This window comes from Gavialis gangeticus, unplaced genomic scaffold (genome assembly GCF_001723915.1).
Source record: "Gavialis gangeticus isolate Ggan-Ray unplaced genomic scaffold, GavGan_comp1, whole genome shotgun sequence".
Lineage (NCBI taxonomy): Eukaryota > Metazoa > Chordata > Crocodylia > Gavialidae > Gavialis > Gavialis gangeticus.
In genome coordinates, this window is record NW_017729006.1 from 13,336,993 (window position 1) to 13,351,653 (window position 14,661).

Below are 14,661 nucleotides of genomic sequence, written 5' to 3' on the forward strand. Positions count from 1 at the left end.
AGAGACACTATGCTGGAAGAGACAAGCAGTAAACCCATAGGAACAAAAGATTCATCTAGCAGCAGGGAAAGGAAAAACATCTTGGAGAAACTGGTGGCAAGATATGGTGCCAGACTGGAAGTGTGGAGAAAAGCAGAGACAGGAATAACAAAGTAACACCAATATTATTGAGCACAAGGAACTGGGCTGAAAAACTGCTTATCATCAGCAACTAGCAAAGTTTAGGCCCTTTTCCAATCAGCTGCTGCCTCAAGGGCTTGCAGTTTCCTTCAGGAGCTTTCTAGTCTTGTCTCTCAGTACCACACACAATATTTCAAATCATTTACCAGTGAGGCCAAGAAATTTTTGTCTTCACTGGTACCACAACTGCTCTGTATCATTAAAAAAATATCCTGCAGAGCTTCCACAGGATTTTCAGGGAAGTCAGTTCAATCCGAGTTGTCTTAGCATGTCAAAGGTTGTAGCTGAATCAACAGCAATACCAAAGTCCTAAAGGAAAAGCAAGGCTGCTTCCTTTATGTCAGACTTTACATTTTTCCTATTCATCTGTTATGCTGACTTCTTTTTATAGACATCAGTACAGACACATTGAAATTCTGGTCTTTTTTTCTGTAAAGGCATGATGATTATACTGCACAGTCAATATACCAATTTAACCCTGAACAATCAGATACTTATCAACATACCTTTTGTTCCTTAAGGTCAACATACCAAGTCCATCCAAATTAAGTTGAAAAGACCACAAGGGTCAAGAAATGGAGTAGTTGGTATTACTATATACTTTATATAGAGCTTTATGACATAAGTCTGCTTTAATGAGTACATGCTGTCTAGTAAAGTTGATACTGCTGTGGGAATTTTTAACATTTTTGTTTTAAACATCCAATTTCTCGACTTCTCTTTTTTTTAAAGTGAAACAATCTTGCAATTCTACACAGAATAGTCAACATCAGACATTTCTAGATTAAAAGAAAATGAAGGTTAGGTAATCATTAACATAAAGATAGCTCCTTCCTTCTCCAACAGATCTGCTTCTGGTATATATTCAATCTATATCAAATCCACTTACTTCAGCAACTAAGACCAAGGCTGCTGTTCTCACCTATCAAAAGATGAACTGTATTTTTATTCAAGTTTATGCACCTTCCGATCTACAAAGTCTTTGACTAGCCCTGATTCTTGGAAGTGCTGGCTGCATCTACACAAGATGCTGACTGCGTGGTAGCTCGTTACTACAGCACAGTAGCATCGCATGGCGTGACATGCAATGCGATGCTACTGTGAAATAGTAACGAGCTACTGCTCACTCAGATCACCAAAAAACTGTTTGGGGACACTACTGCACAGCAATGCCGGTCACTGCTCAGTCATTTAGTACTTGTGCAAGTGTCAGCGTCTTGTGTAGATGTGGCCACTGGTCGTCTAAAACTACTAGTATTAGTATCTAAAAGTACTACCAAGGCTACAACACATTGTTGATGCCTAACAGTTGCAACTATAAGGCCATGCATCCAAAGCAGAATATAGGGTAGAAGAAAGGTTATGCAAGACAAAGAAAACAATTTGATTTGGTATTGTGAGTTTGTAGAGAAGCTAGAAAAACCAACATCGTACAGTGAAACTCAATAACTTTGATTCACAGATATCCCTGACACACACTATGCAATTCTATGCTGTCATTTTTATAAAAAGTTAAATTTTAAAGTACAACTGCAATTTAGGTATATAGAGCTACTCAACTTTTAAGCAACAAATTCATAGTTTTCAAGCAAAATACATACATATATACACACAAACACACACACATTTTTTTCTGCATATTGTACATCTTAATTATGTCAACATTGTCACAAATGCATCTGCTGTGCTCAAATATGCTTTATTCATGTCAGCAATCCTCTACTCCCTCCCCCCATACACACCACAATCTGGTCATTTATTTTCATTGCTCAATGAAGTGTGGTCAGATGCAGCTAAGTATTCATAATTGGCAAAATCCTTGTGTTATTTTGGCTCCTTTCTGTTACACCAAGAGACAAAAGGTTCACAAAAGGTTTCGCAACCAGCAGGGAAAGGATTTATTTGGTATAGGCACTGTGAAGATGGCCATGAGGCTGGCTTCTAAACCCTACCCTAGGGAATATATCAAGGACAATTGGGGTATGTCACAGGTGTGACTGACTGCAGAGATTCTGCGAGGTACAGCAGCCCACATCCTAGTGTGGGGAAGTGGCTTTTACTTAAGACAAGCTCAGGGGCCTCACTAGTCACTTAGCAACATAATTATGTCATCCCAGAAGGATGCAAAGGTGGTACAGAATCTCTTTGGATCATCTATCCCCTGGACATTATATTCTGTGTTGTGCTCCTGAAGGCAAGTACAATTGTTCTATCAGCAAGAACTATTCTGCCAATGGATCCATTCCCTTTCTTACTGGAACTGTTTATGAAATATCCTCTATGAAATACAACCTTGATCTTTCTCCTTTTTGTGCCAGCCAGATGCCCTTATGTCTAAGTATGCAAATGGACAGATGTTACTTTGAGGTTCTCTCCAATATAGGCTGTTCCAAAAACAGAGAAATGACCATATGCTAACCTTTTACACTTAACCTTCCCAGTTATTAAAATGATCTCTCTGTAGTTTCTTCCCTTAACTAACTTCACATATTTGAAAAGTCAAAATTAAAAAGGTATAATACAGTGAGACGCTAAAAGCATCAAAATTCACAAACCCATAGACTTCAGTATTGTCTTTTGACCAACATACTTCAAATTTTATACAAGGAGTAAACAATGTGCTCCAGGCAACATTTGGGTGCTTGAAAAGTGAAAAATGTCTTCCAGTGCCTAGTATAAGTTGAAGAAAATTTTGCTGAATAATGTAGGGCAATTAATAAATGCTAAGTGTACAGGAAAAAAACAGCTATGTGGGGCAGAGAAAAATTCTAAAAATAGAAAAAGAAAGGAACAGCATGGTCTTAAAGACCAAAAAAAAAAAAGTCAATTCTAGTTCAAACCAAGAAACCCAAGAGACCTAGATAAAACCTATATTCAGAAAGCATCTTGCTCCAACTGCACTAGTCACAGTAAAACCATGCACAACACCATCTTGGTGGAGAGGGTAGGGGCAGAGATTGTGCTGATCAATGCCCACAAAAGCCTAAATTGTGGCCACATAGCTGGTTAAGCAGGTATGAGTTAAGAAACTAATATTTACTACCTTGCACCCTTAAAAAAGTTGAATAATACTGCAATTATGTAGGCATATGATTCATACTGTACACATCTAATCACTATCAAAGTTACATGCATACAGGACTGGATCTTCTTCTGCTGGCTAAACTAAGCAACCAACTCCCATAGTATCCAATTGTTACACTGTTCAAGTTTTGAGTTCTGTTTTTATACAAGGAATATTTTGAAAGAGAGTAAAATTATCAGCAAATGATCTTCATAAAACAGAGAGATGAGCAACATATAAATGCCTAGATTGACAGAAGAGAATAACTAATTCACTAAGAACTCTTAGAACAAGTGACAGAGAACACAGACTAGCAGTCAAGTACCAACAGTTGATGCTTTTAAGTCTTTATAAATATATAATCATGTAACAGAACAAAAAAACCTCCTTTACCTCTCTTAATATCATCCAGCTGAGGTTCAGGTGAAGGGTTGTCTTTCACAGGGGAAGTTTTAGGTCCAGCTGCTGGCTTGGTTGTGGCTCTGAACTGTGATGAAGGCTGCGAGGCTCGGGCAGACTGTTGTTCTATTCGGGCCTGAATCTTACTGCTGCCCTCAGCTCTGAAACAACATGCATAATATTGGAATATCGGTGGTGCCACAGAACTGTATTAAGTTTTCCTAGTCAGATTCATGTTCCAAATCTATTTAATGATTTCAGTGTGAATGCCTATTTACTTTGCATCTTGTGGAGCTTCACTGCAAATTACATATTGTAAGTGCTGCAGTGCCAAAAACTGCTCTCTTTTAGTACATGACATTACTGCTGTTTAACAGGAAGTCTACATGTGAAAAGACTGCAGGGTTGCATCCTTATTAAATGTATTTCAAGTCTATGTGAGATTCTGTATACAAAATATTTTAATTTGCCAATGAATATTTGTCCTTTTAAAATCAAATTAGATATCTTTCATCCTGAATCATCTTAAGTTGGTTAGGACAAGGGTCAGCAACCTATGGCCTGTGAAAACTTTGGATCCAGCCCACAAATGTGGGACTTTGATGGTGGGTTCACTCCCTGTACCACTGCAGGGGATGAGTGCTAGCAGTGGGAGTGGCCTAGCACTCACCCTCCTGCCTACCTCTGACCCAGAGTGGGTCATTCCAGCCTGCAGCTTGAAAAGGTTGCCAGTCAGTGTACATCTAAAGCTTCAGTGTAGCATCCAGCTACCCGAGCTGGATACTGGGAAGCAATATCCATGGCTGCTACTTTACTCTGCCAATTAGTGAACAATATCAGGTACCAGAAGCAAACTAACAGCTCCCTCAATAATACCTCTACACTACACTGGGGCCTGCAGTGCTGACAGACCCACAGAAATTAAATACATAAAGACCAATTTTTCTGTCATTGATATGCAGCTTTGAATCCGGTGAGGAAGCCGGGTCTAAAACTCCTCCATTGTAAAGAATGCCAAGTGATCTTTAAAGATGTAAGTGGTCATGACCACAGTTTTACATCTCATTTAAAAAAAAACATGAATGACTCCCAAAGTCCAGGGTCCTGAAGTACCATGCTGATACACTGACTCAGAGAGAAGTGGGACCTACTGAATCATGAGTGCTAAGCTGTTTCTAGGGGGTCTCCCAGCCAACAACTATCCTGGCCCCAATTTGCATCTCTAAAAAGTTTTGGGAGGCCCTCAGCCAATGGTTCAATGATTGCAGTGATGCATTTTTAACATTTCACATTTTAAGCTACTTAAAAATGACTTATGCATGAGATATTTAAATAACCGCACGCTCCTTAGAATTCAACTAAACTGTGTTCAGCGGTGCCTAAAGAATTCAATTCACAGACTTCAGGTGCCTAGCTATCAGCATGACTACTTTGAAATATATTTCATCTGTATACTTTGTGGAGTGTAATCTGTGCACTGAGGTATGAATTTCAGATTTGGCAGAAGTTCTGACCTCAGCAATTCTTTTAGGCAAGAACCTACAACAAATAATTATACATCCATTATTTTTCAAGCCTTGCATCTTTAAGTTTTGGCCTTTTGCTCTGTTTTGTATATTTATCTACTCTATGCAGGCATGTGTTTCTCCCAGTTTAATTAGTATAAATAACTAGAGGCTTATGACTTCTACAGAAAGTCTTCAGGTCTGTTACTTACAAATCTAACTGGCCATTTGCTGGGTTGGCACTTCCAGCTTTATTAGAGATCCCTGAGAGTCACTCAATCTTTTGGTCAGCTTGCAAACTTTTAAAATATCAGATATTACTGGCCAATAATTAATTATAATGATCTCTTTTCAGTAATGGGCATTCCACTACTTACACCTAGATATACAAATACAATAGAGATTTACTTGTTAAGGTATGATTGGTCACACTAGGTCCATATGATTAAACATTATACAAAAAGCCACAAGAAATCAAAGCCATCGCCCAAAAGAACACCATTAATATTAAGCTCTGGCAAAAATTAATTATATGAATTCATGTGTCCCCAGTTTTACCTTGTTTTCTTGACTTGAATGCTGCTACTAAGTTTTTCAAGCACATATTCTCCAGTGTCATGATTGATAATAAGTACACAGTCCTTCTGGTATGGCCTTTTATTTCCTTTGAAAACGGTCATTGGAGGAGTTGAGCCCTAGTATTTAAGAAGTACACATTCATTTGACTATGCCCACAGCATATAAACCACTCATAAAAGGTAACTCTAATGAATACAGGGATTTCTCTGACTTAGGATCAAGAAATTATTTAATTTTTATTCAAAACACTTGTTAATTTTAAAGGGGATGAATACATTCATATGGATTAGATCAGACTTTTCTTCACCACCACAGCAGTATCACACCTGTAATCCTTTTAAGTAGCTTTGTAGTGACAAACATGTCCATTCTTTGGCAACTATTATTTGTAATTCTCCTTTCAAATATGGTTACTTAATTTTCATAGTTCACACTGACAACTGTTAGGAACCTCCCTAAATTTTTATGAGCTCAGAAAACCTTAGGTTTGCATACAAAATATAGTTCCAATTATGCATGCAGTAGAACAGCCATCTGAGGAAGAGAGAGAGAGAGAGAGAGAGAGAGAGAGAGAGAGAGAGAGAGTGTGTGTGCGCGCGCACGCGCGTGTGCATAGTCGATACATCATTTAAACTGCCTTCGTATTTAATCTAAATAAAAAGCAGTACCTCTGTACTATGTTATGAATGCAAATATCAGATATTATATTTAAATGTAGATCAAATAAGCAGAATTGAGTCACATCTGCATCAAGGAGGTTTTTAGGTATCTGAAAAATGAAACGATACATGCAGGAAACAGAAGGGCAGGCATGTCACTAAAAAGTTTACAAAGGAACAGCAAAAATATTTAGGGACAATAAGGAAAGCTAAAGAGAAGTAGCTAAATGGCAAATAAATGACAAGAGATGTTAAGGGCAACAGCAAGAGGGTTCTACAAGCAGGTCAGAAAAAAAAAGATCAAGGAAACTGTGGGTCTGCTGCTCAGAGAAGGTGAACTATTAGCAGTAGACACAAAGAAGGCAAAGCTGAATGCCTGCTTTGCTCCAGTCTTCACAAATCAGAACTTCAGTTAGACAAGTAGCAAAATTTATGTAAAGAAAGAATGAAAAAAAAAATGTAGTTCCTGATAAGTAAAGGAATGCAATCAAAAAAAAAAAAAATCACTCATAATAGCAAAAATTAAAGTTAGCATGACCTGATGGAAATCACCCTGAGATATGGAAAGAACTAGCTGAAGAAACCTCAAAGAACTGGCAACAATAACATTTGAAATTCATGAAGGACAAGTGAAGTCCCAGAGGACTGGAAAAGGTGCCCATATTTAAAAAGGAGGGCTCTGGAAATTACAGAATAGGCAGCTTGATTTTGATATCTGGGAAGTTATTAGAGCAAATTATAAAACATTCAGTTTGTAAACATCTAGATGATGCCGGTGTGATTGCTTGTTGCCAACTTGGATTTATTAAGAACAAATCATGCCAAACCAACTTGATCTCCTTCTCTGACAGGAAAGCAGGTTTGGTCCATAAGCAGAATAAAGTGGACATAATATACCTGGAGTTAAACAGGCTTTTAACAGAGTCTAACATGCCACTCTCATAGGGAAGCCAGAGACATGTGGACTAAACAGAATTACAATGATACTGTGACCATTATAAATCACTTGTATAACAAGCAAAAGCAAAGAGTAAATATCAATGGATCAATTTCAGGGTAGCAGAGGTTTTAGGGGGTTGACAGGCTCTTCTGGAGCCAATGGTACTTTAACGTTTTTATTAATGACTTGGATGCAAGGATAGATAATAGATTGATCAAATCTGCAGATGACAAATACTTCAGAGGATAGGATTAAAACTTAGAGGGATCCTCAGTAATCGAAGCAGTCAGTGAATTTGGACATCAGTGAAGTTCAACAAAGACTACCAAAAGGTTCTACCCAAAGGAAAGAAAAAATATAAATACAAAATGGGATTACCAAGAAGGATCTGGGGCTTATGGTGGAGAACATGCAGTTCTGAGTGGCATTAGACACAGTATGTAAGACCCAAGAGATAATAGCACAACTCTCAGTGCTGGTTAGGCTTCAGTTGGAGTAATGTTCCAAGCACCACAGTTTAAGAAGGATGCAGAAAAGCCAGAGAAGAACCAGAGATAAGCAACAAGGATGTTAAAGGGGTTGGGAATGAAGGCTGTATGAGGAGATGCTGAAGGAACTAAGCATGCTCAGTTTGGAGAATAAGAAAGTGTGGGGGGTAGGGGAGGACATAATATTAGTCTTCAAATATTTGAATGGCTTCAGTAAAGAGGGATACAAATTATTGTACCCTGCCACAGAAGGAAGGGCAAAAGGAAATGGGTTTAAACTGCAAAAAAGCATATTTAGATTAAGTCTCAGGAAAAACCTCCTAACTGTAAGAACAGCAGGACCATGAGACAAGCTGCTTAGAAGGAAAGTTGTGGAATCTTCTTCTCTAGAGGTTTTCAATTAAGAGGCTGCAACAGGCCTCTGCCTGGGATGGTTTAGGAACAGTAAATTCTGTACCTGTGCAGCGAATTGAACTAGATGATCTCTGAGGTCCCTTCAATGCTGGGATTTTATACTGCACTGAGACGCATATCTAAGAGCAAAAGTGTTAATCAAAAACCTGACAGTTTGTCTGAGGGGTATGTAAATTTATATCCTCCACTATGAAACCCAGTCAGATTTTATACATGCAATAGCTGTAGAGCAAAGGAGAAAGAATAGTGAGGTTTATTTACAACTGAACAAGCAGGAGGCTGTGCTTCAGAGACCTGAGAGCACCTTTGCCAATCAATATTCTTGGGAAGCCTCTTAATCAAGAACAGTATGCAAAAACAGTCTCTTTGGGCTTCCCTGCTTTTAAAGGGAATCATAGCCCTTTAAATACAACTTTGAACTACCAAAGTGATAGAGCTCAGGGACAGGGCAAATGCAAATGTGAAACTAGAATTGGTAACCCATCCAATTGCCAGGTATCTGGTAAAAACTGTTCGTTACAATAGAAGAACAGGATCTAGGAGATCAGGAAACCCCCTTGGTTGTTTTATCAGTACGTGAGTGTGGGAAGTCTTGGTATCATCACATTCTTTATCAGCTGGTATCCTAGTTTCCTCTGATAAAAAAAATTCCCAATTTTTGGATTAAAAAATGTAGCCCAAAATCCACATTTTTTCATGATTAAAATGAAATGTCATTAATATATAGAGATGTATTTGGTAGCCGTGTTAGACCAACATGGCTACCAAATACATCTCTGAAACATGGAAGATGCCGAATTTTAGCCAATTTAGGATTTAAACTTTATTGCTGAACAACAAGAAAGATTTCTACACCTCCCTACTTGCCATCTGACACTACCAGGCAAGTAATCTGGCCTTATCTGCACATCAAAAAGCAACTCACAAAGACACTTTCATGGACCCTGAGGAACAGACTTCCACCTCCAGCTTCCTCTGTACAAAATGAAGTTTATTTTCTACCTATGGGGACTTTTCACCATCTTTAATTTTCCCTGAGCCTGAGGAAGGGCATGTGTGCCTGAAAGCTTGCAAAAAAAGATATTTTTGGTATCATCTCTGAACCAAGAGTTATACAGTTTTGCATTTCCATTAATATCTATCTATCTACAGTGGCATTTCATTTTAATCAAGGAAAAATGTGGATTTTGGGTTACTTTTTTCATCCAAAAATTGGGGATTTTTTTTTAAAATCAGAGGATGAATCAAATCAAAACAAAATTTTCTGTTCTTACCAGAGTAAAATTAAAATTTTTTTAATCCGAACAGGCATCTGGAAGGGTGCAAGACAACCAATTTTGATTTACGAATATAAAATAAGGGAACAATATGATTGTTGATCAAAGGAAAAGGAAAGGAGTGTTACCCATCCATTTTAAACCTATCTATGTTGTATAGTAATTCAAGTATGTTAGACTGATAATATTAGCCTGAGCCAACACACAAATCCAGTTATACAACACAGGTGCAGGATTTGTTTCACTGAGGAATTCCCAAGCTCTTTATTACAAAACGTAAGCATTTGCAAAGGTTTGGCCATATTCTTCATTGTCACTTGACTATCATCTTGGCACAACAGATCTTTATTGTATAACTTGTGAAGGAACTGGGACTTAAGTTCATTGCATCTGACCAGAAGTACCTTCCAACCTCCTACGAAGTTGAGGTACAGGATGGGGAGGATGGGGTACACAGTACGTGTTGTTTGCATAACCTTCAGTAACCAAAAGCCATATTAAAAGGTCTATGTTTAGCCTTCTTAAAGTTGTATCTTGATCCATACTTAAACTATTTATGTATTTATTTATTCAATGTATATGCCACTCTTCCCAACAAAGTCTCAGGGTGGCTTACAATAAGAAAACAGAATAACTTAAGAACAGGAAAGTGAAAAGAAGACCAAAACAACTTAAAAGGGAATCAGAACATCAAAATAAAGCAAAGACCCCCTAAACAACTTCTTATTCTAGTTAGAGAACTAAATATAATAAAAAGTACAGGTGCACCGATAAAGATTTTTTGGGCCGATACCGACAGCCGACGATTAACCAGCCACACTGGCCAATTCTGATCCAATTGCCAATATTCAGCCTGGCAGCTTGGAGAGTATATGTCTGGCTGGTAAGTCTGTTGTGGGGGAAGGGGTAGGGAGAGGGAAGGGGTGGGTGGGAGGCAGATTGAGGCAGTGAGGGAGAGAGTGGGGCTTGGGCAGGGGCAGGCACTGCCCAGCCAAGGTAGGGTACAGGATGGAGCCATGAGTGGCCTGTCCAGGGGATTTGGAGGGGGGGGTGGATCCCGCCACTGTGCACACCCCCAGGGGAACCATGGGGGGTGTATGCCCCCCAGATTTGTGAACAGGGCGAGGGTGGGCTGCCGCTGTGGGCTGGGGATGGAGGCTGCGCTCGGGCCAGACAGTGGCGGCCCTGGGGTTGGGGGGGTGCAGGGGGACTACAACCACCCCAAAATTCACCATAGCCCCTCCTCCCAGTGCTGCTGTCACATCAAGCACAGCCCCAACCCAGCCCCCACACCGGGAAGAGCGCAGCACAGCCTCCGGCCCCAGCCTGCAGCAGAAGCCCACGTTCTCCCCATGCGCAGATCCAGGGGGCACATGCCCCCCATGCCTCCCCTGGGGGTGTGTGCTACAGTGGAATCTGCCCCCTCCCCCCCAGTGGCTCTGTCCCATGCTCTACCCCAGCTGGGCAGCTCCTGCCCCTACCCCAGCCCCACTCCTTCCCTCACTGCACGGGCCTCAATCTGCACCCCTCCCATACTCCTTACATCTCCCCACCCCAACAAACTGTTCAGCTGGACACCGCTCTCCAAGCTGCCAGGCTGTCTGTTTGCAGGCGGCACTGCAGCTGCATGCATGCATGCGGCATTTATCTGTGGCATTATCAGCCACATCAGCCAAAAAAAGCAGAGGGCTGATAATGTCTGTTTTCCTTTTACTGGTGCTGATACGATATGGACCGATCTATCTGTGCACCTCTAATAAAAAGTGGATTGGAACTCCAGCTAGGACCCCAAGAAACCCCAAGAAAGATAAACTGTAAGCAAAGACGACTGGACTTTTACAGACTCCATTTTAAAATGATATGCTGATATAGTCAAACACTGAAATGTTTTGCTTTAGTTTTGTGATCAAAGGTAAAAACAACACATTAAATACATCTAAAGCAATATAAACCTGAATAGCAGTCAGCAAGAAAAAAAAACACAGTGAATTTGCCACAAAGTTGAAAAGTAAAACTGCACTGTAACATACAATAAACTTACTGGAATATGTGGCAATGTTATTGTTACTTCATCTCCTTTACCAACTTGGAGCTCCCCTTCACAAGATGTGTCTATGGATGCTGGCTTAAAATCATCTAAAGAAAAAAGAAAAGAAAAAAAACTGGTAACAAAGACACACTATTTCTAAACCATTTCTGGGGTCTTCATGATTTCTTTCTCTCCGGAAAAAAATATCCCCTAATTTATCTTTATTACAAGGAAAGTAAAAAGGTGGGCTAAGACAGCTATTAGAAACAGGGAAGGATTAACACATAGGCACAACAACAGAGAGTGTCCCCAGCCCACCTGTGCTCTGGTTAGGGAATTTCTCCTGAGATGTGAGAGATGTGGAGAGAGGCTCTCCTCCAGAGCCAGGCTTAAAAGCCAGACCACCCACTTCCTGGGTGAGTGCCAGCCTATTACATAAAAGGTTGCTACAGGTGCCAAAAACATTACCTTTCCTCTGACCATGCCTTAAAAAAAAAAAAAAAAAAAAAAAAAAAAGGGAGCCAGGCACCTGTACCCAAAGGGATGGTAGACTATAAGTCTAAGCAGAAGTCTTACCCTGTGAATCCTAGTATTGCATAGGCCTCTAATTACGGTGTAGGTCCAGGCAGAATTTTGGCTATATTCCCCTCTTCAGTGTTTTCTAATGATAAGTGCAATCATCCTCACTCTGCTAGCTGTTGTGAATCATAATCCTGGATGCTTAACTCTCCCTGTTAATAGTACAGAGAATTTAGGTACCTAAATTCCTTTGTGAATATCATCCTGTGGGCTAGACAGAGATACCCAAGACAGCTGTAGAATGAGAAACAATAGTTGTGTTGCACAGTACTGTGCCCAGGCTAACTAGCCCCTGGTTTGGGAGCATGCACATGCACATATACTTAAGATGACACAACCTTAGTGTCTAGACCCTGTGGTTGCTTAAATAGGTACATATGAAAAGGTAAATATGAGAAGCTTAAATAGGCACAGTGACATCTGAGTTTCCAGGTGGCCTGAATCAAGCACAGAACTGCTCTACATCTCTTAGTAGGGTGTTAACTCCAAAACACAGTAAGTTTAGGGGCCCTGTCAACAACACCCCAGAGGACTCTTGAGTGTGACAAAAGACAACTTCAGTCAGTTCAGGTTATTATGAAGATACTCTGTGATTGCTCTGGTTAGTATTGCCTAGGGCCCTTCTGTGCTCCCCTTCCCCCCCTCAGGCAGGAAGATGGACACTTGTGGAGAGAGCAGAAAGGCAAGTGCAGGTTGGGGGTGGGGGACAAGCAAGATACCAAAGTGGGGCTGATGGCAATACAGGCCTTGTGTCATGACATGTTAGAGTCCCCAGTTGCCTAAAAGTGGCCTTAGCTCAAAAAAGGTTTTAGTTTGACTGAACAGAGCATACTTTGTTGTTCTGAACTAGTGTAAGCTAAGACCCTAGGAACTTTTGTTAATACAAAACATTTAATTCAAATAAACGTAATTTCAAAAGAGATTTTCAGTTAGTTATTTAACCACACTACTGAGATATGAAGATAAAGACATAAACAGATGACCACAATGTTTAAAGTTTTGAAAAATGGTTTAAGCTCCTATAGAACAATTAGATCATGACCTAGATGTGGAGGATACTACCATTTTTACAAGCATATTCTTACTTCTGGTCTCACCATACAAAACTGTGCAGCCAAGACGTCTCTAATTATTGTATTTGCTGTTAAAACATCAATTTCATGGAGGTATGTAAAATGCAACTTTACACAAAAGGTAGGCTTGCAAAAAACCCAAAAAACAAACAAGCTTCTTCTAAAGAGATACTCACTTTGAATAAAAGCTGTTGACTTTAATGACAAAAAGCTTAATTGTTCTATACCCTTTCAGCACTCCCAAACAAGAGAATGAAATGGCAACTAGATTTAACTTGTGTTCCTACTTCATCCAAAGACCAAATCATGTCCTCAGGTTTATCCAAGGAACCTTGTAGTCTAAAACTAGTGGCTGTTTTCCCCTAACGTAGCTTTACAGATTTACTGTGTGGAACACGAGAGTAGCCACAGAAAATCAACCCGCCTGTTCCCCCCACCCCCCCCAAATCTGGTCTGTGTGCCAAAAGAAAGAAGCCAGCCGTTCAGCATGGACAGTCTAATGAAACTTATCTTTGAGTGAGAAGTGCATTTCTGACCCTTTATTGGAGCTCTCTGACCTTGGATCTGGCTAACTATAGGCCCATTGGCCTGACTTCTATCCCGGGGAAGATCTTAGAAAAGTTTATTAAAGAGGCCATCCTTAATGGACTGGCCAACGCCAACATCCTAAGGAATAGCCAGCACGGGTTTGCTGCAGGTAGGTCTTGCTTGACCAATTTCATTTCCTTCTACGACCAAGTGACCTATCACCTGGACAAGGGAGAAGAGATTAATATCATATATCTTGACTTCAAAAAAGCCTTCGATCTGGTATCCCATGATCACCTCTTGGCAAAACTGTCCAATTGTGGCCTTGGGTCCACCATGATCTGTTGGCTGGAAAATTGGCTCCGTGGTCGGACCCAGAGGGTAGCAATTAATGGAAGTCACTCATCATGGTGTCCTGTGACCAGTGGGGTCCCCCAAGGCTCTGTCCTTGAACCCATATTGTTCAACATCTTCATTAATGATGTGGACATTGGAGTCAGGAGCAGACTGGACAAGTTCACCAATGACACCAAATTTTGGGGCAAAGCATCCACACCAGAAGACAGGCAAGTGACCCAGGCTGACCTGGATAGGCTCAGCAAAAGGGCAGATGAGAACCTGATGGTGTTTAACACCGAAAAATTCAAGGTTCTCCACCTCGGGGAAAAAAACCTGCATCCTTATAGGCTCGGCAGTGCTACGCTGGCTAGCACTACAGAAGAAAGACTTGGGGGTCATCATTGACCACAAGATGAACATGAGCCTGCAATGCAATGCTGCAGCTAGTAAAGCAACCAAAATGCTGGCTTGCATCCATAGATGCTTCTCAAGCAAATCCCGGGACGTCATTCTCCCCTTGTACTTGGCCTTGGTGAGACTGCAGCTGGAGTACTGTGTCCAGTTTTGGGCTCCACAATTCAAAAAGGATGTGGAGAAGCTTGAGAAAA

The 14,661-nt window shown here is 40.4% G+C and overlaps 1 protein-coding gene across 1 annotated transcript in view; it reads right to left on the reverse strand.

The window, feature by feature from the left end:
* Window positions 1-14,661, reverse strand: part of EAF1 (ELL associated factor 1) — a 29,829-nt gene that overhangs the window by 8,222 nt on the left and 6,946 nt on the right. Inside the window, exons 2-4 of the mRNA XM_019508825.1 lie at window positions 11,547-11,641; window positions 5,707-5,843; window positions 3,638-3,804 (exon numbers count right to left, since the gene is read on the reverse strand). Of these exons, the coding sequence (XP_019364370.1) occupies window positions 3,638-3,804; window positions 5,707-5,843; window positions 11,547-11,641 (399 nt within the window). The remainder of the gene's footprint in view (window positions 1-3,637; window positions 3,805-5,706; window positions 5,844-11,546; window positions 11,642-14,661) is intronic.